The sequence below is a fragment of the Elephas maximus genome, chromosome 12 (genome assembly GCF_024166365.1).
Source record: "Elephas maximus indicus isolate mEleMax1 chromosome 12, mEleMax1 primary haplotype, whole genome shotgun sequence".
Taxonomy (NCBI): Eukaryota; Metazoa; Chordata; class Mammalia; order Proboscidea; family Elephantidae; genus Elephas; species Elephas maximus.
The window spans coordinates 91,068,488-91,093,495 of record NC_064830.1 but is presented as its reverse complement, the minus strand read 5'-3'; the positions used below and the strand labels follow the sequence as shown (position 1 = coordinate 91,093,495).

Sequence of the window (25,008 nt, the reverse complement as noted above, 5' to 3'; positions counted from 1 at the left end):
GGGGAAAAAAAAAAACTTGTTAAATGATTTTATTTCTAGTAAAATAATTCTGATCAATCTTATGTACCTTTTTTAAAAGCTTACAATTTTATCATTTCAAAAGATATCTGCGGGCCAAGATGGCTGACTAGGTAGAAGCTACCTCGGATCCCTCTTGCAACAAAGACTCGGAAAAACAAGTGAATCGATCACATACATGACAATCTACGAACCCTGACCATCAAACACAGATCTAAAGAGTTGACCTGAGTGACAGAGACTGAGAACGAACAACCACGGGGAAGCAGCGACTGTTTTCGGAGCCTGGAGCCAGCGTCCCAGTCAGGAAACCTTGGCGCCGGCTTTGGACTGGGCGCAGGGAAGCTGAGCATGGCATCCTGAGACGGCGCAAACATGGGGCGCAGCCCTAGCCCCCTGAACTGACCTCGGGGGAAGCCCAGCCAGTGCATGCAGGCAACACAGCGATGCGGCTGACAGGAGAAGTCACCAGGAAGCAGCGACTGGTTTTGGAGCCGGGAGTGCGGCGTCCCAGGTGGGGAGCCTTGGCGCTGGGCTTTGGACTGGGGGTGGAGGAACTAACCGCGGCTTCTGAGACAGCGCAAGCACTGGACGCGGGCCTGACCCTCGGGGGCAATCTCTACCCTGCCAGCGCACACAGTCGACGACGCGCCCCTCGGGAATCTCAGATAAAACAGTCATCCCAAGCAAGATAAGTAATTTTGTCTATAATCCGGGGTGCTACTCTCTCCTATTTATCGGAACCCTCCCTTCCCCTTCCCAGGTGGCTTCATTAACATTGGAATTTCCTGAGCCAGAGAGTGAACTGCTCTGCGGTTTTTCTTTCTTTCGTTTTTTTTTTTTTTTTCTTTTCCTAACCCATTCTCCTGGCCTGAGAGAAGCAGCTACAAAAAACCCAGGGACCAAAAATCCTTCCCTAATTGGACTAAAAATACAGAACCAGCTCCAGCCAAGCATATGTGATCGATCCACAGTCTTGGGCTTGCATCCCTACAGGGAACAAGGTGGCTATTATAATGAAAAGGCATTTCTGATAGGGATCTGACTGTAATTGTTTTAGCTGATTACTGGAAAGACAAGTTTCCCACGTCTGATACCTCTGCATATTCAACAGAGCCCTCACTGACCCACAACAGGGAACTGAGGGCTGAAGCTCCCCCCAGACACCTAGCCTCCTGCCTTAGGGGTCTAAGGAGGGTGACACCTACCAATATGTAGAGGTACTTGCATTGGGGGCCTAAGGTACAGCTGCAGAGCCCACCCACCAAAGTGCTTTAGGAATAGAGACACACCTACCTCACTGGCACTTGGGGGAAGCCTGTCAGCATCCTGCCCCCCCCCCCAGAGTGTGAACCCCTGCTGCTACTAGAATCTGGTGCACACAACTATCACCACTGCTTCTCTAGGTGGATAGGTGACAGTCTGCACCACACACTTGGTGACCCAAAATCAGATTCTACTCAAGAATAGTGAATGGACTCTTAGGCTTATATATCTGGTAACAGCCCAAACCAGCTGGTAATAGGACATAAGTGGGCTACAACAATCAAGACAGCGCAATCTAGTAGCCGATCTACGTATATTGAAAGAAAACAAAACAAGATAAGACTCAGTGAGCAAATATAGAATAAATCACTACAATATCTTAGTGATGGCTCAGAGACAGCAGTCCATATCAAACCACATAAAGAAGCAGACCATGATTGCTTCTACAGCTCCCCAACTAAAGAATCAAAATCTTTCCCAAATGAAGATACAATCCTGGAATTGCCAGATACGGAATATAAAAAACTAATTTACAGAATGCTTCAAGATATCAGGGATGACCTCAGAAATGAAATAAGGCAATCTACAGAAAAAGCCAAGGAACACACTGATAAAATAAAGCAGCTGAAGAACTCAAAAAGATTATTCAAGAACATAGTGGAAAAATTAATAAGTTGCAAGAATCCATAGACAGCATTCAGAAATCCAAAAGATTAACAATAAAATTACAGAATTAGACAACGCAATAGGAAGTCAGAGGAGCAGACTCAAGCAACTGGAATGCAGAGTGGGAAATCTGGAGGACCAGGGAATCAACACCAATATAATAGCTGAAAAAAAATCAGATAAAAGAATTAAAAAAAATGAAGAAACACTAAGAATCATGTGGGACTCTATCAAGAAAAAAAACTTGCATGTGATTGGAGTCCCAGAACAGGGAGGAATAACAGAAAACACAGAGAGAAGAGTTGAAGATCTGTTCACAGAAAACTTCCCTGACATCATGAAAGACGAAAGGATATCTATCCAAGGTGCTCATCGAACCCCATTTAAGATTGATCCAAAAAGAAAATCACCAAGACATATTATCATCAAACTTGCCAAAACCAAAGATAAAGAGAAAATTTTAAAAGCAGCCAGGGATAAAAGAAAGGTCTCCTACAAAGGAGAATCAATAAGAATAAGTTCAGACTACTCAGCAGAAACCATGCAGTCAAGAAGGCAATGGGATGACATATATAGAGCACTAAGGGAGAAAAACTGCCAGGGAAGGATCATATATCCAGCAAAACTCTCTCTAAAATATGAAGGTGAAATTAAAACATTTACAGATAAACACAAGCTTAGAGAATTTGCAAAAACCAAGCCAAAGCTACAAGAAATTCTAAAGGAAATTGGTCAGAAAACCAATAACATCAGATACCAGCACAACACAAGGTCAGAGAACAGAACATCCTGATACCAACTCAAATAGGGAAATCACAAAAACTAATTAAGATTAATTTTAAAAAGAAAAAAATGCTCAAAACAGGGAATCATTGAAGTCAATATGTAAAAGATCACAATAATAAAAAAGAGGGACTAAATACAGGTGGCATAGAACTGCCATATGGAGAGATACAAGGCGATATAGGACAATACAAGTAAGGTTTTTACTTAGAAAAACAGGGGTAAATATTAAGGTAACCACAAAGAGGTATAACAACTACATAACTCAAACTAAAAACCAAGAAAAACATAACGACTCAGCAAACATAAAGTCAAATACTATGAAAAAGAGGAACACACAATTTACAAAGAAAAACGTCTCAGCACAAAAAAGTAAGTGGAAAAATGAAATTGTCAACAACACACATAAAAAGGCATCAAAATGACAGCACTAAACACATACTTATCTATAATTACGCTGAATGTAAATGGACTAAACGCACCAATAAAGAGAGAGAGAGTCTCAGACTGGATAAAGAAACACGATCCGTCTATATACTGCCTACAAGAGACACACCTTAGACTTAGAGACACAAACAAACTAAAACTCAAAGGATGGAAAAAAATATTTCAAGCAAACAATAAGCAAAAAACAGCAGGAGTAGCAATATTAATTTCTGATAAAATAGACTTTAAAGTTAAATCCACCACAAAGGATAAAGAAGGACACTACATAATGATTAAAGGGACAATTGACCAGAAAGATATAACCATATTAAATATTTATGCACCCAATGACAGGGCTGTAAGATACACAAAACAAACTTTAACAGAACTGAAAAGTGAGATAGACACCTCCACAATTATAGTAGGAGACTTCAACACACCAGTTTTGGAGAAGGACAGGACATCCAGTAAGAAGCTCAATAGAGACACGGAAGACCTAATTGCTACAATCAACCAACTTGACCTCATTGACTTACACAGCACACTCCACCCAACTGCTGCAAAGTATACTTTTTTTTCTAGCGCACATGGAACATTCTCCAGAATAGACCACATATTAGGTCATAAAACAAACCTTTGCAGAATCCAAAACATCGAAATATTACAAAGCATCTTCTCAGACTACAAGGCCATAAAAGTGGAAATCAATAACAGAAAAATTAGGGAAAAGAAATCAAATACTTGGAAACTGAACAATACCCTCCTGAAAAAAGACTGGGTTATAGAAGACATCAAGGAGGGAATAAAGAAATTCATAGAATGCAACGAGAATGAAAACACCTCCTATCAAAACCTCTGGGACACAGCAAAAGCAGTGCTCAGAGGTCAATTTATATTGATAAATGCACATATACAAAAAGAAGAAAGAGCCAAAATCAGAGAACTGTCCCTACAACTTGAACAGATAGAAAGTGAGCAACAAAAGAATCCATCAGGCACCAGAAGAAAACAAATAATAAAAATTAGAGCTGAACTAAATGAATTAGAGAACAGGAAAACGATTGAAAGAATTAACAAAGCCAAAAGATGGTTCTTTGAAAAAATTAACTAAATTGATAAACCATTGGCCAGACTGACTAAAGAAATACAGGAAAGGAAACAAATAACTCGAATAAGAAACAAGATGGGCCACATCACAACAGACCCAACTGAAATTAAAAGAATCATATCAGATTATTATGAAAAATTGTACTCTAAAAAATTTGCAAACCTTGAAGAAATGGATGAATTCCTAGAAATTAATTCCTAGATTAATTCCTAAACTAACACAATCAGAAGCAGAACAACTAAATAGACCCATAACAAAAAAAGAGATTGAAATGGTAATCAAAAAACTCCCAACAAAAAAAAGCCCTGGCCCAGACGGCTTTACTGCAGAGTTCTACCAAACTTTAGGAGAAAAGTTAACACCACTACTACTAAAGGTATTTCAAAGCACAGAAAATGACGGAATAGTACCTAACTCATTCTATGAAGCCACCATATCCCTGATACCAAAACTAGATAAAAAAAGACATCACAAAAAAGGAAAATTACAGACCTATATCCCTCATGAACATAGATGCAAAAATCCTCAGCAAAATTCCAGCCAATAGAATTCAACAACATATCAAAAAAAATAATCCACCACGACCAAGTGGGATTTATACCAGGTATGCAAGGCTGGTTTAATATTAGAGACCACTAATGTAATCCACCATATAAATAAAACAAAAGACAAAAACCACATGATCTTATCAATTGATGCAGAAAAGGCATTTGACAAAGTCCAACACCCATTCATGATAAAAACTCTCAGCAAAATAGGAATTGAAGGAAAATTCCTCAACATAATAAAGGGCATCTATACAAAGCCAACATAATTTTTTTTTTTTTATACAAAGCCAACAGCCAACATCATTCTAAATGGAGAGAGCCTGAAAGCATTTCCCTTGAGAACAGGAACCAGACAAGAATGCCCTTTATCACCGCTCTTATTCAACATTGTGCTAGAGGTCCTAGCCAGAGCAATTAGGCTAGACAAAGAAATAAAGGGCATCCGGATTGGCAAGGAGGAAGTAAAATTATCTCTATTTGCAGATGACATGATCTTATACACAGAAAACCCTAAGGAATCCTCCAGAAAACTACTGAAACTAATGCAGGAGTTTGGCAGAGTCTCAGGTTATAAGATAAACATACAAAAATCACTTGGATTCCTCTACATCAACAAAAAGAACATCGAAGAGGAAATCACCAAATCCATACCATTCACAGTAGCCCCCAAGAAGATAAAATACTTAGGAACAAATCTTACCAAAGATGTAAAAGACCTATACAAAGAAAACTACAAAGTACTACTGCAAGAAACTAAAAAGGACCCACTTAAGTGGAAAAACATGCCTTGCTCATGGATAGGAAGACTTAACATAGTAAAAATGTCTATTCTGCCAAAAGCCATCTATACACACAATGCACTTCCGATCCAAATTCCAATGACATTTTTTAATGTGACGGAGAAACAAATCACCAACTTCATATGGAAGGGAAAGAAGCCTCGGATAAGTAAAGCATTACTGAAAAAGAAGAAGAAAGTGGGAGGCCTCACTCTACCTGATTTTAGAACCTATTACACAGCCACAGTAGTCAAAACAGCCTGGTACTGGTACAACAACAGGCACATAAACCAATGGAACAGAATTGAGAACCCAGATATAAATCCATCCACATATGAACAGCTGATATTTGACAAAGGCCCAGTGTCAGTTAATTGGGGAAAAGATAGTCTTTTTAACAAATGGTGCTGGCATAACTGGATATCCATTTGCAAACAAATGAAACAGGACCCATACCTCACACCATGCACAAAAACTAACTCCAAGTGGATCAAAGACCTAAACATAAAGACTAAAACGATAAAGATCATGGAAGAAAAAATAGGGACAACGTTAGGAGCCCTAAAAAAGGCATAAACAGAATACAAAATATTACCAAAAATGACGAAGAGAAACCAGATAACTGGGAGCTCCTAAAAATCAAACACCTATGCTCATCTAAAGACTTCACCAAAAGAGTAAAAAGACCACCTACAGACTGGGAAAGAATTTTCAGCTATGACACCTCCGACCAGCACCTGATCTCTAAAATCTATATGATTCTGTTAAAACTCAACCACAAAAAGACAAACAACCCAATCAAGAAGTGGGCAAAGGATATGAACACACACTTCACTAAAGAAGATATTCAGGCAGCTAACAGATACATGAGAAAGTGCTCTCAATCATTAGCCATTAGAGAAATGCAAATGAAAACTACGATGAGATTCCATCTCACTCCAACAAGGCTGGCATTAATCCAAAGAACACAAAATAATAAATGTTGGAGAGGCTGTGGAGAGATTGGAACTCTTATACACTGCTGGTGGGAATGTCAAATGGTACAACCACTTTGGAAATCTATCTGGCGTTTTCTTAAAAAGTTAGAAATAGAACTACCATACAACCCAGAAATCCCACTCCTTGGAATATACCCTAGAGAAATAAGAGCCTTCACACAAACAGGTATATGCACACCCATGTTTATTGCAGCTCTGTTTACAATAGCAAAAAGCTGGAAGCAACCAAGGTGTCCATCAACGGATGAATGGTTAAATAAATTGTGGTATATTCACACAATGGAATACCACACATCGATAAAGAACAGTGATGAATCTGTGAAACATTTCATAACATGGAGGAACCTGGAAGGCATTATGCTGAGCGAAATTAGGCAGAGGCAAAAGGACAAATATTGTATAAGACCACTATTATAAGATCTTGAGAAACAGTATAAACTGAGAAGAACACATACTTTTGTGGTTACGAGGGGGGGAGGGAGGGAGGGTGGGAGAGGGTTATTTACTGATTAGTTAGTAGATACGAACTGCTTTAGGTGAAGGGAAGGACAATACTCAATGCATGGAAGGTCAGCTCAAATGGACTGGACCAAAAGCAAAGAAGTTTCCTGGATAAACTGCATGCTTCAAAGGTCAGCAGAGCAACAGCGGGGGTTTGGGGACTATGGCTTAAGGGTACTTCTAAGTCAATTGGCAAAATAATACTATTATGAAAACATTCTGCATCCCACTTTGAAATGTGGCATCTGGGGTCTTAAATGCTAACAAGTGGCCATCTAGATGGATCAATGGGTCTCAACCCACCTGGATCAAAGGAGAATGAAGAACAAGAACACCAAGGTCACACAACAACTATGAGCCCAAGAGACAGAAAGGGCCACATGAACCAGAGTCTTACATCATCCTGAGACCAGAAGAACTAGATGGTGCCCGGCCACAACCGATGACTGCCCTGACAGGGAGCACAACAGAGAACCCCTGAGGGAACAGGAGATCAGTGGGATGCAGACCCCAAATTTTCATAAAAAGACCAGACTCAATGGTCTGACTGAGACTAGAGGAATCCTGGGAGTCACGGTCCCCAAACCTTCTGTTGGTTCAGGACAGGAACCATTCCCGAAGACAACTCATCAGACATGGAAGGGACTGGACAATGGGTTGGAGAGAGATGCTGATGAAGAGTGAGCTACTTGTATCAGGTGGACACTTGAGACTGTGTTGGCATCTCCTGTCTGGAGGGGAGATAGGAGGGTAGAGAGGGTTAGAAACTGGCAAAATTGTCACGAAAGGATAGACTGGAAGGGCTGACTCATTAGGGGGAGAGTAAGTGGGAGTATGGAGTAAGGTGTATATAAGCTTATATGTGACAGACTGACTTGATTTGTAAACGTTCACTTAAAGCTCAATAAAAATTATTAAAAAAAAAACTATTTTTTTTTCTCCAAAATGTAACCTCAAAGAGATTTGGGCTGGAAGGTGCATCCAGAGTCCACAGCAAAGCTTCTGTCTTTCAGAAAAGCAACAGGTATACTGTACTGCCAGTAAATCCAGTATTAAGATCTAAGACTTACAGAATTCACAAGGGAGATATTAGTTACTTACATTACTCTGATAACTTCTATTATTTCTTCTCAGGTTTCTTTCCCTTCTGGCCCTTGCCATGGTTTACTGTGATAAAGTTCCACTGACTTCGGGCTCAGCCCTATGATTTGGTTTGGCCAATGGAACGTGAATGCACATATGTCATGACTGACCAGAGACCGATCACGTGCTTGCATGCTCTGGTTTGCTGCTCCTGTCTTACACCATGAGAAGGGCATGCCCTAGACAGCTGCCACTGCTTCAGTCTGGGTCCTAGAATGAAAGACACGTGAGTACCCCTGAATCTGACCCACAGGCTGAGGTGCAGCCACCTTAGCCAGTCTGCTGACCCATGAATTAAAAGTGCTTTGTAGTAATCCATTGAGATTTTGAGGTTATTAGAGCAGGAACTGGCTAATTTTTGTTATGAAATAATCTTTACTTTAAAATAAGATTTTGCTTCAATGTTCATGTAACAATCTTCCTCCGTTTCGTCTATATACTTTACCTAATTTGGCTCTAATACTTCCCTGGGAGATGAAAATCTAACTCCCCTTATTGCAGAAGAAACCCCATGAGGTTTAGTCCCAGTTAACTAAAAACAAAATTGACCAAATTTTATTCACAATTTTGTAAAAAGAAATTCACACATATCTTTCGTAAAGAGACAACCATTGATTATTTATTCTCCGTGGGAAACTGTTAGTTAAAAGTCCTACTCATTGTTCTGACGAAAAATTCCATAAATCAAGGTATGTCTTCTTGAATTCTTATTTGTTTTCCGTCATCTAGGTGGGGCTGGGTATTCTGAAATATGTATGGAGGTAAGATTTCAAAGGCTCTTTCAGTTACACATTTTAGTGCTTCTCAGATTATCTGTGGTAAAGGACCAGTTTTTCATTTCCTAAACTGTATAATATATATATATTTAAAAAATGAACTAGAAAATACATCGGATACCAAAAAAAAAAAAAAAAAAAAAAAAAAACCTGCTGCCGTTGAGTCGATTCTGACTCATAGCAACCCTATAGGACAGAGTAGAACTGCCCCATAGGATTTCCAAGGAGTGCCTGGTGGGTTTGAACTGCAGACCTTTTCGTTAGTAGCTGTAGCTCTTAACCATTACGCCACCAGAGTTTCCATATATTGGATATATTGGATAGTTCCCCTAATTTTCAATTATGAGATTCAACAAGCATAAATTACTCTGTGAAATTGTTATATGCATTTCTAAAAGGTTACACTCCATTTCACTACTTAACTTTACTAGTAGCAAATGGTTCTAGGAACAGTACAGGTCAGCAGACCACACTTTAAGTAAACCTGATGAATTCCAATTGTTCCTCATTGTTGGTTAGTCCTTTTGAGACTGAATTTCACTGTGTACTTATGTTTGGGAGTTTTAACTCTTCTGTTAAAAAACAACAAAACAAAACAAAAACAAACCTGTTGCTGGCAAGTCAATTCAGACTCATGGTGACCCTATGTGTTACAGGTGCTGGGTGGTGGGGGGTTTGAACCACCAACCTTTTGGTTAACAGTGGAGCACAAACCATTTGTACAAACCAAGAACCCTTAACTCTTCTATATACTTTATCTAATTTAGCTGTAATATTTTTCTGGAAGATAAAAATCCAACCTCCCATATTTCAGAATAAATCCCATGAGGTCAGAATTACAAGCGTACCTTGAATGATCCACATTTTTATGTGTCATATCCAAACTGATTAGGTGTCCCTAAGAATTTGGACTGTCAGCAGAACAGGGTCTAGAGGAAAAGGTGAGGTCGTGGAGCTTTCTCCCTCAAACCCTTCCTGATCTGATTTTCTCTCTCTCAGAGAACCAGTGCTCCACCCTCCTACTCCCCAAGTTCACGCAAGTACCGTAAGAGCAGGGACGCGGTCCTATCTCTCTACTAGAACCTCAACAGCGATGGATGCTCAGTGAGTACTTATTGGGCAACTGGTGACTGGAGACCCACTGTGTGCCCTGCACTGTGCTAGGGAGGTGCTGTGGCACATACCAAGAATACATAAAATTTGACTTAAGGCTTTTCTGGGAGTAGAAGCACAGGAAGTGGTCAGATGTGTTTCCTGAATGAATGAATGAATGAACGAACCAGGCAGCTTTAGCTGAAAAATATTACAATAAAAGAACATCGTAGCAGTCAGTAGAAAGCCCTGAGTGTTGGAGTTTGAAAATGATCATGTTGGTCTCATTTAGCACCTAACCAGAGACTTGACATTGGGGAAGACACAAGTGTTTTGAGCCTCAATTTAATCACCTTTGTTAGGATCAAAAGTGATAGTCTCTGACACACGTGGAAGCGCTTAGTTAAACACATTTTTTTTTTCCCCCTTCCAACCCTAAAATAAGCCGGTTACTTTCCTTGGCTGTAGGAACCAGCCCCTCAGGGCAGGCGGCAACCGGCGCGGCAAGTATGGCAAACCACAGATATGCATCTCACACCTCCCGAAGGCCTAGAGAGGCCCCGTAACTGCCCGGGGGAATGGACGCCACAGGGAATTGATGACGCACTTCCGGCGTGGGTTACTTTTTTTTTTTTTTTTGGTCACGGGACTAAGCGGTTTTTAGGCGGAATAGAGGTTGAAAGGAGTTCGGGAGAAGAGCTAGGCAGGGTGGGATCCTGTGTTTGGGACAGGACAACCTTGCCTTTGTGCACTGGGGAGGGCCGATGAGTTGCTTGGCTTTTTGCAGGATTTGCTGTTTTCTCCCTTAAAGGCAGAACTCTTGGGAAGCCAGCACATGCCAAAGAAGGATGAGTTCGATCTTGACCGCCCAGAGACGCGGGAATGACCCTGGGGCAGGAGACTGGAGCGTGCCTGCGAGGTCCAGGGTCGCCGCGCCTCAGCTCGCCGCCGCGCCCCTGCGTGATGGGCTTTTGATAGTGAAAGTGGAGGAAGACCCACCTGGAGGTCAGGAATCCGACCCGCCCGGGGACTGTCAGGACTCAGAAAGTTTTCGACAGCAGTTTAGACAGTTTCGTTACCAGGAGGTGGCTGGACCCATAGAGGCGCTGAGACGGCTCAGGGAACTTTGTCGTCAGTGGCTGAGGCCGGAGATGCGCACCAAGGAGCAGATCTTGGAGCTGCTGGTGCTGGAGCAGTTCCTGAACATCCTGCCCGAGGAGACCCAGGCCCGGGTGCGGGAGCACTCTCCGGAGAATTGGCAAGAGGCTGCGGCTGCAGTGCAGGCTTTTCAGAGAGCGCTTGATGGGACCTCACCGCAGGTGAGAAGAAGACATGTTCTGGGTGGTGAGAATGTGGAGACTAGAGGTGTATGGGATGCCGTGAGTTTCAGATGTTCTTTCCTTATTACATTTTTTTTTGAATGAGGATGTGCTTGGAAATTTCCTTTCCGTAGAAAACAGTGACAAGTAAATCCATCCAGGAAATGCGCCTTGAGTTATAGAGCTTTCAGGACAAAACCAACTCTGGATTACTGTTTACTCATTGTAAGACAACCTATTGAGTTACTAGAGTATATGGGACAGGAGGATGTCAGGGTATTTGTACTAAGGAAAGTGGACTCATGTCCTTGAATTACTTATTACGCTAAACAGCAATTCCTCACCACTTTGAATGAGGATCTCTTTTACCTTTTTAACAGTTTGGCGACCCCCTCCCTGTATTTAAAATCCATTGCCGTGGAGTTAATTGATGTAGTATTAAGACATCAGTAGAAATGCATGATCTTCCTTCCTCGCTGTATGTCAGTTTCCTGGACTTTTCATTGATGATTTCATATTTCTCCACCTGACTCCATATCACTCCTCCGCTAAAACCAATAAATAAATAAATGGACATTTTGTTGTATGGGAATCAACACCACTGAACAGCTGGTCAGAATTCTCCAATTTTGGTTTTAAAAGTGGGGAGAGGACTGTCAATTGGGTGAAGTGGTGGATCGACTTTATTAGCTGTAGGGTTTCCATCCTGACACCTGAGGACTCCCAGTACTTTGAAAAGCATTTCTCTGAAGATTCCCTCTGTCTCTCTTATGTCATTTTTGAACACTGACCAAGTTGAAAATACGTGTTCATTTGTGTCACTGCAGCATGTTGTTAGGTTTTATTTTTAATTATACAAGTTCCTGGGCAGCGCAAAGGCTAAGTGCTGTACTACAAACTGAAAGTTGGTGCCGCAAACCCATGCAGAGTCATCTTGGAAGACAGGCCTGACAATCTGCTTCTGAAAGGTCATAGCCATGAAAAGGGCCTGGAGCAGTTCTACTCCGCACAGATGCGGTCGCCATGAGTCGGAAATGACTCGAAGGCAGTAACAACAAGAATGAAGCTAACAGTGGTGTGTATACTCCAAAGGTTGCTAATATTTGCCGTATCTGTGGCAACAATTTTAGACCAATAAAATTTGGTAGCTAAAAAATGCCTTAGTGATGTCACCCTCTGTCATTTTAAAGAGGGCTCTGGAAAAGAAACTGTTCCATGTCTCTCTGCTAGCTTCTGGCACCTCCAGGCATTCCGTAGCTTGCAGTGGTGGCATCACGTGGTGTCCTTCCTCTGTCTCCGTGTTATCTATGTATTTTTTCTCCTTTTTATATAGTTGCCAGTCATAGCATTAGTACCCACTCTGTTAACCTAACTGGTAACATCTTCAAAGATCCTGCTTCCACACAGGGTCACGTTCACAGGTACAGGTGTTAGGACTTCAACGTTATCTTTTTGGGGAACACAATTCAATCCATAATAGGGCCTTTAAGGTAACTTCAGTCTTTCAGTGATTCCTTCTAGCCCTCAAACAGCAGGGCCCATCGCCCACCATCCCTTGCTTACATCACATTAAAATGCACAGAAAACACTCAAAACCCACTCTAATTTGTGAGATATGATACCAGGAATTGTGGAGAGTGCTTACGGGAGTAAAAAGCCCCGCTGGATCCCCCCTTACATAAGAGCAGGAATGAGAAGTTGAGAAGGCCAGCCTCCTCCTTGCATTTCTAGTGGCTTCAGCTCTGTATACCCTTCCTTAGAATTTGGCTTCATGCCACTGCTTCCTAAATTCTAGCTTAAGTTACAGAATGTTAGATGCTACAAGTTAGACTATAACAATAAGAATGAGGTTGGAAACCAAGAGTCAAGCATACCTGAATCTCAAGTGTTTCTTCTCTTAGACTTTTCCCAGCTAGACAGCATGGTATAGTGATTAAGTGCATGAATTCTGAAGCCAGTCACCAGGATTTGAATCCTTATTCTCTACTTACTAACTAACTAACCGTAGAACCTTAGACAAGCTGAAAAAGTCTAATTTATTCTGATACTTTACCCTTTCCTTCCTAAACCCACCTCCTTTTACTTTAGAAATGTCAGGACTTCAGAGGAATAGATGGACTGTATATCCTTCAGGAGATTCTCTACAAATACTTCTGTTTCTCCCAACAGGGCTTTTAATAAACTGGCCAGGCGTTAGTTTGTATAGATAAAGGAAGTCCCTGGAAAGGAGAGACACAGTTGCAAAGTAAGTGTAGACATCCTACTTGAAAAGCTTAACCAGAAGGCCTGCTACCTCCACATGGAAGGAAGGTGGCCGACCCAGTGCCTTTAATGAGGGGTAAGACTGTGCCTGCTCCAGTACAAAGACAAGTACAAAGAAGGATCAAAACCTCCAAAAATTCTATGCCTTAGATCAGTGGTTCTCAACCGGGAGTGATTTTCCCCCTAGGGTACACTGGGCAATATTAGAGACATCTTTGGTTATCACAGTTCGGGGGTGTGTCCCGGCATCTAGTAGGTGGAGGCAAGGGATGCTGCCAAACATCTTATTATGCACAGGACAGCCCTCCAGTGAGGTGCAGAAGGCAGAGGCAGGGCAACGTGATGCTGCAGCTGCAAGCCAAGGAGTGCCCGGAAGTACCAGAAGCTAGGAGAGAACCATGAAACAATTTCTCTTGTAGAGCTCTCAGAAAGAGTCAAGATGGCCAATACCGTAATTTGGCCTCCAGAACTGTTAGACAATAAATTATAGTCTCCAGAACTATGAGACAATAAATTTCTGTTCTTGTAAGCCAACTTTGTGATATTTTGTTACAGCAGCCCTAGGGCACCAATACAGACTCCTTTCCTGTTGGTGGGTGAGAGAGTCAGCTTGGGCCTGGACAGCTGTCTGCTTCACCAGTTTTAGAACCTTCCTTTTCTAATAACTGTGGCTTTAACTTTAGCGAAAGGTCAACCTACATTTAAATAAGCCATTTCAGAAGATCATCATGTTAGATAATTATTGTGAAGTGGTTAGGGGAAGGGAAAAGAAATAATAATTACTGAACAGATGCTTGTGTGAGTACGTTCATCATCTTTAGATATTTGTGTCTGGTTCAACCATAAGGAAACAGTGTCTCAGGAGCCAGGATTAGAACTCAGGACTTTCTGGTTATATTTTTAATCTATATTAGATTTCCACTTTGATAAATCACAGCAATATAACTCAGAAAATATTTTGTTCCTACCCCAAATTAGTGTAGATAGTCCACAGAAAGACTTTTTAGGATTGCAAGGGAATGTCAGCCTCTGTCTTTGATCACCTCAAAACTCCCTGGTCAATACAAGACTCACTGGTAAAGATTAAACAGCCAAGATTGTTACTGGATGGTCAGCTCTCTCTCTTTTACCCTCTGGAGTCTGGCCTCATCCTAAGACTAGTAGTGTTATCCTGGGACTGCAGGTACTGAATGGGGATCTTATGTTGTTTCAGGGGTTGGTGACATTCAAGGATGTGGCTATGTCTGTAACCTGGGAGGAATGGGTGCATCTGGACCCAGCTCAGAGGACTTTCTCCAGGGACAGTACACAGAAGGATTATGGGAACACAGTCTTGCTGAGTAAGTACTGTTACTTTGCTTGATTATAACTGTGCTTAGTTGGCGAACGGCTTGGTTCAGTATTTTGGGGTTTGATCCTAGAAGCAGTCTGAGGTTTGCAGACAAAGGCTGAGAGCTTTAGAGTCTCTTGTGAGTCAACGAGGACTTTCTGTTCTGTATTGCTAGGTGATATATTCCATTTTTTATTTTGGTTCTTTTGTGTGTGTGTGGTAAATATGTAACAAAACATTTTTCATATCAACATTTTTTACGTGTATAATTCAGTGACATTAATCATATTGATTTTTTCCCAGCATTATACAAATGACCAACAAGCACATGAAAGATGCTCAACCTTGTTGGTCATTAGGGAAATGCAAATGGAAACCACGAGCTATCACTTCACGTCCACTAAGATGGCTATGATTATACCACTCTCTGTTTTCAAAATTTTCCATCCTCTAAGTAGAAGCTCAGTGTCCCCTAAGTAATGAGTCACTCATTCCCCCTCCCTTGCTCCTACACCTGGTAACCACTAATAAACTACACAGATGTTTTATATCTTACATTTAGGTCTTTGATGCAATTTGAGTTAGTTTTCCTACATGGTGTGAGTTATGGGTCCAAGGTTATTCTTTTGTTTGTGGAAATCCAGTTGTCCCAGCCCTATTTATTAAAGAGACTATTCTTTTCCCATTGGATGGATTTAGCACCCTTCTCAAAGATCAGTTGACCAGAGATGTACAAGTTTATTTCTGGACTCTCAATTCTATTCTATTTGTTTACATGCCTATCATTATACCAGTACCAGGTTGTTTGATTACAGTAGCTTTCCTTTATTGTATATTTTTCAGATGTTTTCTTTGTGGTTTTCATGGGGATTACATTTGACATCCCAAGTTTATAACAATTTAGTTTAAATTGATACCAACATAAGTTCAGTAATATACAAAAATTCTGTTCCTATATCGCTCCTGCCCCCTTTATGTTGTTTTTATCATAAATTATATCTTTTTACATTGTATGCCTAATACCATAAATTGATAGCTTTAATACATTTGTCTTTTAAATCATGTATGACATAACATGTAGAGTTACAAATGAAAAATACTATAAAGCTCGCCTTTGTATGTGCCCCAAAAATTACCTTTACCAGAAATCTTTTTTCTTCATACAATTTCAAGCTGTATAGTGTCCTTTCCTTTCAATATGAAAGACTCCCTTTAGCATTTTTTATAGGTCAGATGTCTCAGTCATCTAAAGTTGTTGTTACAAATACCACAAGTAGGTGGCTTTAAAGAACAGAAATTTATTTTTTCCATTATTCTGGAGGCTAAAAGTCCAAATCAGAGTCTGAGCAGTGCCAATTCCTTCCTTGTTAGTAGCTCTAGGTGTTCCTTGATTCCTTGGCAATCCTCACATGGGCGTCTATCTTGCACAGTGTGTTCATGCACCTGTGTCTATGCTGCTCTTTTTATAACTCAGAAGTAATTAGGTTCAGGACACACTGTACACTGATATGGTTTCATGAATGTAACAAACAAGACCTTATTTCCAAATAAGATTACATCCACAGTTATAGGGGTCAGGATTCCAACACATATTTTTGGGGAACACAATTCAATCCATAACAGCAGATCTTGTGGTAATGAACTCCCTCAGCTTTTGTTTATGTGACAATCTGTTAATTTCACTGTCAGTTTTGAAGGACAGTTTTGCTGGTTATATAATTCTTGGTTGACAGTTCTTTTCACACTTTAAATATGTCTTCCCACTGCCTTCTGGCATCCATGGTTTCTGAGAAGAAAAGAGCATTTCATCTAATTGACAATCCCTTGTATGTGGTGACTCACTGCTCTCTTGCTGCTTTCAGGATTCTTTATCTTTGGTTTTTGAGAGCTTGATTATAATGTTCTCAGTGTTGATCTCTTTAGGTTTATCTTGCTAGGAATTTCTTGGCCTTTTAGGATGTGTAGGTTCATGTCTTTTGTCAAATTTTGGAAGTTTTTGCCCATTATTTTTTCATATATCCTGTCTCTTTTTCTTTCTCTCCTCTCTATCTGGGACTCCCGTAACACATATATTGGTGGCTTGATGGTGTCCCACGAGTTCCTTAGGCTCTGTTCACTTTTCCTCATTCATTTTGTTCCTGATGTTGTTGTTATGTTGTTGTGAGGTGCTGTCGAGATGGTTCTGACTCATAGTGACCCTTTGTACAACAGAACGAAAACACTGCCTTGGTCCTGCACGGTGCACACAAGCATTGCTGTCTCATTGAGGGTCTTCCTCTTTTTCACCGACCCTCTACTTTATCAAGCATGATGTCCTTTTCCAGGGACTGGTCCCTCCTGATAACGTGTCCAAAGTATGTGAGACGAAATCTTGTCATCCTCACTTCTAAGGAGCATTTTGGCTATACTTCTTCCAAGACAGATTTATTCATTCTTCTTGTAGCCCATGGTATATTCAGTATTCTTTGCCAATACCATAATTTTAAAGCATCAGTTCTTCTTTGGTCTTCTTTATATGTTGTCCAGCTTTCACATGCATATGAGGTAATTGAAAATACTATGGCTTGGGTCAGGTGCACCTCAGCCCTCAAAACGACATCTTTGCATTTCAACACTTTAAAGCGGTGTTTTGTAAATTTGTCCAATGCAATACATCATTTGAGTTCTTGACTGCGGCTTCCATGGGTGTTGATTGAGGATCCAAGTAAAATGAAATCCTTGACAACCTTCAATATTTTCTCTGTTTATCATGATGCTGTTTATTAGTTTAGCTGTAAGGGTTTTTGTTTTCTTTATGTGAAGGTGTAATCCATACTCAAGGCTGCAGTCTTTGATCTTCATCTCTAAGTGCTTCAACTCTTCTTCACTTTCAGCAGGCAAGGTTGTGACATCTGCGTATTGTAGGTTAATGAGTCTTCCTCTAATCCTGATGGTGAATTTTTCTTCATATACTCCAGCTTCTCAAATTATTTGCTCATCATACAGATTAAGTGTGGTGAAAAGATATGACCCTTACACACACCCTTTCTGATTTTAAACCTGATTTTGTTCCTAAGACACAATTTTAGTCATCCTGTCTTTATCTTCACTGATTCATTCTGCCAACTCAGATCTGCTGTTGAACTCTGAATTTTTCATTTCAGTTATTGTACTTTTCAGTTCCTGTATGTTTGGTTCCTTTTTATAATTTCTGTGTATTAATATTCTTAGATTTTGTTCTTTGTGGTTTTCTTTAGTGCCTTGTGTAAATTTAATACTGTTTTAAAGTTTTTTTCTAGTTAAGTCCAGTTGTTTCGGTCACGTTATTTTGTTCCTTTGAGTGGGCCTCCCTTTCTGGTTTCTTTATGTGTATTGTGATTTTTTTTTGTTATTGTTGAAACTGGAACATTTGAATATTGTTATGTGGTAACTCTGGAAACCGGATTCTTCCCCTTCCCTAGGCTTTGCTTTTTTTGTTTTTATTTTCAATTGTTAAAGGCTGTAGTAGTCCTTTTGTTTAATGACTTCACCTAACTATTTCTGTAAAGCCTGCTTTCCTGGATGTGTGTGAACACTGAAATCACTGTTTCTTAGCTTGTGTTTATGTAGTATTTGAACAGAGATTTCTCTGAATGCAGAGGAGAACAAAACAAAAAATAGACCTCTCCTAGTCTTTGCAAATTGACTCTGTTCTGGGCCCATCTTTCAACACTTAGTGAGGCTTGCACTGAGCCTAGGTATCAGCCTGAGGTGAAAGCATAGGATCTTTCCAGGTAATTTATGAGCATGCATCTTGCCCCCGAAATGTGTGTGGCTTTTTCAGTTTCCCTGTATACATGTTGTTTTTGAAAGCCTTGATTTCCTAAAGAAACTCTCTTCCTGGCTTCTCCTTCCAGTCTTTAGATATGCCTTAAATTGCACTTGTTAGTCCTAGGCAGCTACAGGCGGTTACAGGCTTTGGGCATTCCCTACTGCCTCTCAGCCCTGTGTGAGCTCTGAGAGAGGCTAATATGAGATCAATACTTTGCTTCAGTCCTTCAGACAGTTCTCAGACATGTTAGAACACACACACAATAATTTTCAAATAGAATCTGCTTTGCTCCCTCTAGAGCCATAGACCAGGCTCCCTCTGTGAGCATGTGGGCTGCCACAGCTTTAAGCTGACCATGCTAAGCCAGAGAAGAGTTGAGGTGTAGGCAAGTAGGAAACCAAATTTTTCTACAATTTAGATATTACCCTTTTCTTGATTCAGCAGTCATTTAGTTGCTGAAACCCTTTGACTGGTTTCCAGAGTTCTGACAAAGTTGGTTCTGGCAGGTTAGACCCCCTGCGCCCCGGCTTTATAGTGTTTTTGTGGGTGGATAAGATTGTGGAGCTGCTCATAATCTTATCTTACTCCGGACCACACTTACTGGCCTTTTGTATGTCTTCTTTGGAGAAATGTCTATTCACATCCTTTATACTTCCCCAAATTGGGTTATTTGTCATTTTATTATTGAGTTTTAGGAGTTCTTTATATATTCAGGGCACAAGTCCCTTATTAGATACAAACAAGAAAAAAAAAAACCCATTGCCATTGAGTCAATTCTGACTCATAGTGACTGACTTTTTGGTTAGCAGCTGAGCTCTTAACCACTATGCTCCAAAGGACACCATAAAGAAATTTAAAAGACAACCAACTCACAGAATGGGAGAAAATATTTGCAAATCTTGTATTGGATTTGCAAATATTCTCTCCTGTTCTGTGCAAGTTAATTAAAATATTTTAACTTCAGGAGTTGTTGAATGGAAAATGTTAAGTTTTTTTGTTGTTTTTCTGCTATCAATTGCTTATTTCACTTCTGCAAAAGGATAAAATGTCTGTAATTTTTATTTTACTGTTTCAGGTTTGGAATCCAGAACTGAGAACAAAGAGTTGATTCCAAAGCAAGAAATTTTAGAAGAAGCAGAGCCACAGGGGCAGTTAGAAGAAGGGTCTCAGGGAAAGGCTCCCTTGTTTTCCCAGTGTGGTGATACTCACAAGGACAGGGTAGAAGAGCCGTCAAGATACCCCTCAGTGTTGAAACTTGAAAATTCTCCTGGAGAGCAAGGATTCACTAGCCTCTCAGTTTTCAGCAAGAATTGTTCCACAGAAGAGGAAGACTCTAAAAATAGTGAATTTGAGAATAGTACCAAAAGGTCAAACTTTATTTTTCCTCAGCATATTCAGGCAGCAAACAGGCCTGTTAACAGTGATGAACATGGGAATAATCGCAAACAGAGTTTAGATACAGTGCAGTATCAAGTGGTGATACCTCACACATCTATTGACAGTGAGAAAAATTTCCATAGCTCTGGCCTTTTGGCAACCCAGAGGCAGTTCCGTCAAGAAAAACCTTATAAATGTGATGACTGTGGGAAGAGTTTCAAACAGCGTTCTGACCTCTTTAAACACCAGAGAATACACACTGGTGAGAAACCATATGAATGCCAAGAATGTGGGAAAAGCTTCAGTCAGAGCGCTGCCCTAGTTAAACACCAGAGGACTCATACAGGTGAAAAGCCGTACACATGTCCCAAATGTGGGGAAAGCTTCAGACAGAGCTCACATCTAAATCGGCATCAAAGAATCCACACAGGAGATATATGCTATAAATGTAACGAGTGTGGGAAAACCTGCAATATTTCCAACCTTTTTAGACATCAGAAAATACATAAAGGTGAGAGACCCTATAAATGTGAAGAATGTGAGAAGAGCTTCAAACAGCGCTCTGACCTTTTTAAACATAAGAGGATTCACACTGGAGAGAAACCTTACGGATGTACTGTCTGTGGGAAAAGCTTCAGTCAGAGTGCAACCCTCATTAAACACCAGAGAACTCACACTGGGGAGAAACCTTATAAATGTCTTGAATGTGGGGAGAACTTTAGACAAAGTTCACACCTTATCCGACACCAAAGAATCCATAGACATAAAGCCCCATCATTCTGACATGTTTTTGCATGATGTTTGTTTTCTGTTGTCCAGAAACTACATCCTCTAGCATTTAGTGTATTTCAGTCAGTCATGGATCATATTTCCTTGGGTATTTCACAGAAGATAGATTCAGTCTGACCTAAGTCTCTTGACACATACTTTAATAAACTATTGCCAGTGAAGGAGAAACAAGCAAGGGGCTTCTCCGTAAGTTGAGGTGGTTTTGTGTAAGAGACTTCTGATTATAAGAGGAAGGGGTGACATGAGACAGAATTCTGTCCTTGTCATCCCTTCATTCTTCTTACCTTTGCTTTTGGACCAAGTCTTGCCCACTCCAATTACTTTCCTAAGAATTTTTTTTAGTCACTTAGAAGTATTTTTTTTAGAAGTATCTTTCTACCTAGGTGGTAGAGTAGATTTCAACTACTTCATAATCCTTACAGCACCTTGTAAGTTCAGTGTATACAAGAAGCACTCTATTTTTTTTTTTACTTAATTTTGTAGAGTCCTTTCCCATCCTAGCAGTCTAGGAGTTGGTTTTGTAACATTAAAACAAAAAGTTCTTTTAAAACAAGAAAGGCAAAAGAAAATCTCATCTAAACACACAATTCCTATTATTGTATTTTTTTCACAGCTTATCAATTTATGGTACTTTATTCGATAACTTTTGGTTTCTGAAAAAAGTCATCACTAAATTTTCCACCAAAACCTTTGTGTGTGTGGGTCCTTATATCAAATAGCCTAAAACATGTTTTTTATTTTTGTGTTGAGGCTTCTTAATATTTTGGACATGAGAAAGTGCTCCAGCAGTATTTCCTTTGGGGTATTTCAAAAGAGGAGGACACTGAGGACAGAATTTCTGTTCTTGCTTTTTCTGTTAACAGCAGCCATGACTGACGTTATACGATATTCCCTTCATAAGATGCATTCATATACATTTTTCCTTTTGATTTCCAAGCAACCCTATGAGGTAAGTAGGAAACTATGTCATCTCAGTTTACAAAGGAAGAAACTGAGGCTCACATTTGACACTTCATTTCTCAGGTGATCTGATTGCTTAGTGAGTGAAGACAAGCACACTATTTTTCCCCTTTGTATTAGTGAACAGCGCCCACCACGTGATTCACTTACTGCCTTTTGCCCCTTATCTCTCTCCTCCTGCTTCATCTGGAGCATCTTTGCAACGGTGAATTATGGACCCAGTAGCAGTGATGGCAGAGTAGTTGGTGCATCCACACACATCATGACAAGAAATACAAGCTCTGAATGGGATTTAAATCTTGATGGTTCGTTAACTTTCCAGAGCTGTCTTTTTCCATCCCTGTAGCCAGATGAAGGGAAGATACGGGATTGGCTTTATTGTCACTGTTGGGTTAAACTGTATGCTAATGACTACTGAGTGAAGTTTACTCAAATTAGAACCTAAATATCCTATTACCTTTCCAGTTCTACATGATAATAGCATGGCTCAAATCCAGATTCTTTTAGGACTTTTTTATGGGGATATAAGCTTATTGGAAATTTGGGAAAATAATTTTTTAAAAACCCATTAAAAGGAAAAATTATCCATAATCCTACTACCCTGACTCAACTGTTACTGGTCTTTTGGTGTATTTTCTTATTTTTTTTCTGTGTGTATTTTTTTACATAATAAAGATAATAATGCATATATTGTACTTTTATCATTGCGTCTTAAGGGTTTTATGCGATCTTCATAACCATTATGCATAATGACTTCATCATTTTCCAGCAACTGGATATAACAATTGAATCATTTTCCTTTAAATGGACATTTCAAGCATTTCTAATTTTTCACGGTTACAGTGCTGTAACGAATATAATTGTGAGTGTGATTTTAATATAATTTGGATTGTTCCATAGAATCTAAGGCTAGATTCCCAGAAAAAAAGTTCTGGATTAGTGTGTGTGGTGCAATGGATCACTTTTGTGTGACCTTTCTCACCAGGGTCTTGTAACTTCCAAGTGACTGTGTGGGACCCTGCAGATAGGGTAATCGTTGCTATGAGTCGAAATCAACAGCAACGGGTATACAGGGTAAGGAGACTGGTCACTTTTGCCATCCCACTAGGCTTAAAAGAGCCAATTTCAGAGTAGGGAGAACATCTCACCACCACCAAGAAAGAGTCAAGAGTGGAGTGTGTCCTTTGGACCTGGATCCCCTGTGCTGAGCTCCTGGAACCAGGAGACCGAGAGAGAACTGTAACACTGAAGATGGCAAGAAGCAGTGGCAAAGAAATGGTGGCAGGAGATGGCACAGTGGGCTTCCCGGCCCACGGAGCAAGATGAGTGCCTTTGGGCAGGAGGTTTCCTGGAGGAGTAGGGCCTCCGGGCCCTTGGTGGAGCTAGGTTTGTCAATTCACGGAACTAGAGCTGAGCATCTTCAGGCTGAGGTATAGACAGAGCTAAAGCAGCTTTGTGACACTTGCCTGAGCAAGGAAGGCAGAGGTTGAGGGGCCAGAGAGAGGTGTGCCTGTGGGCGTGGCTGAGAAGAGGCTGTCCTCACGGAAGAACTGTATCCTGAACGTTCCTCAACCTGAATTGTAACCTGTTACTTCCCTAATTACCCCATAATTGTTAGTACTATCTGCGAGTTCTCCATGGCCATTGCAATGAATTATAGAACCCAGCAGAGAACTACTGCAGTGGGAGGGATAACTGGTGGCAGAATTAGTAAAGATGGCAGGGAGAATCAGTCTTGTCTGTTGATCTTGATTCTCCTTCCCCTATGTGAAGTTAGAGTAGGTCAGATACCTCTGGTATGCCATTCTTAAAGTATGTGAACTATTTCATGGCTCTTAATACACTTTTCCAGTTGCTCTCCCCCAATGTGAAAGCCAAATTACACAATATTAGAATTTCATTATATCCTAGGACCTATTATTGTTTTCCTAAATGGATAAAAAAAACAAACATTACCTTTCAGAACTCACCTCAGCCTTGGACACAGTAGTAAAGTACACGTTCCATCTTTTGACCCTCCTTATAACCAACAGGAGAGAATTGTGAGAAGGCTGGCTTGGGTACATTAAGGCTTTAGGGTGTCATTCTGAAAATTTAACTTTTTAGGCGATTTTGTATCGAGAGCATTTGGCTAGAGTGAGGAACTGTGAATAAAGTATCAGTTTAAACACGGCCGTGATCTGTATTACTTTGGGAAAGAGTGTAACTGACCAGTTGCTGTGGGGTACATTCCCTGTGCTCACAGGATTTTCAATGGCTGGGATCTTCTGGAAGTAAGATTGCCAGGTAATTCTTCCAAGGAGCCTCTGGGTGGATTCGAACGGCCAACCTTTTGGTTAGTAGCTGAGTGCTTAACCTTTTGCCTATTGTTTATAACCAAATCAAACCCACTGTTCTCAAGTAGATTCCAACTCATAGCAATCCTATTAGGACAGAGTAGAACTGTTCCATAGGGTTTCCAAGGCTGGAAATTTTTAATGGAAGCAGACTGCCACATCTTTCTCCCACTGAGCGGCTGGTGGGTTTGAGCCCCTAACCTTTTGTTTAGAGGCTGAGTGCTTCACCAGTGCACCACCAGGGCTCCTTCTATTGCATATAGGGACCCAAGATACAGTTATAAGATTTTGCTTCTGTGTATCAATTTCTTTGCTCTACTTCTATCTTATAGCATTTCCGTGTAAAAATCAAAGGAGGTAACAATGTAAAGTATATTAATGTTTTCCTAAGGCTCATCAAGGTTACTTGCCCAAGGTCATACAGATAAGTGATAAGAGACCAGTTACAGGATTCTGATACTAGTGTAATAATTCATTGTAGTACACAAACTCTGCAGTCTTCTCTGCATTTTCAGTTTTTCCTCCACTCTTCCTCTTCTACTTTCTTTTATAGGCATTTACTGCTGTCTAAATGCTACTTGAATCTCTGACCTATTTCCACATACATGCCTTTCTTTGGTTGTGATGCTTTCTCTATTTGGAATCCCAGCTCTCGTTCCCTCACCCCTAAGCCATCAAATTAACAAAAGCCCCAATTCTGTGAAACAATTTAAAAGAGTCATTTCTCAATTATCCTAATCC

At 40.4% G+C, this 25,008-nt stretch overlaps 1 protein-coding gene across 3 annotated transcripts; it reads left to right on the top strand.

The window, feature by feature from the left end:
• The first annotated feature begins 330 nt into the window (after positions 1–330).
• Positions 331–22,562, top strand: ZNF394 (zinc finger protein 394). 3 transcript variants are annotated; one of them, XM_049904460.1, is made up of 6 exons: positions 331–532; positions 8,228–8,462; positions 10,012–10,116; positions 10,916–11,423; positions 14,899–15,025; positions 19,881–22,562. In XM_049904460.1, the coding sequence occupies exons 2-6, from the start codon at positions 8,452–8,454 to the stop codon at positions 20,963–20,965; spliced, it is 1,836 nt and encodes a 611-aa protein (XP_049760417.1). In that variant the 5' UTR covers positions 331–532; positions 8,228–8,451; the 3' UTR covers positions 20,966–22,562. The 3 variants fall into 3 exon arrangements, with proteins under 3 accessions (XP_049760417.1, XP_049760418.1, XP_049760419.1); XM_049904461.1 differs by lacking the exons at positions 331–532; positions 8,228–8,462 and adding an exon at positions 10,573–10,718 and having other exon boundaries at positions 9,930–10,116; XM_049904462.1 differs by lacking the exons at positions 331–532; positions 8,228–8,462 and adding an exon at positions 10,550–10,718 and having other exon boundaries at positions 10,064–10,116.
• Positions 22,563–25,008: the final 2,446 nt, after the last annotated feature.

What these genes read in the sequence shown, in the direction of transcription:
- ZNF394 (XM_049904460.1), top strand. An exon ending in TCAACAGCGATGGATGCTCA is followed by an intron (nt 10,117 to 10,915) that starts GTGAGTACTTAT and finishes TCTCCCTTAAAG; the next exon opens with GCAGAACTCTTGGGAAGCCA. An exon ending in TGGGAACACAGTCTTGCTGA is followed by an intron (nt 15,026 to 19,880) that starts GTAAGTACTGTT and finishes TTACTGTTTCAG; the next exon opens with GTTTGGAATCCAGAACTGAG.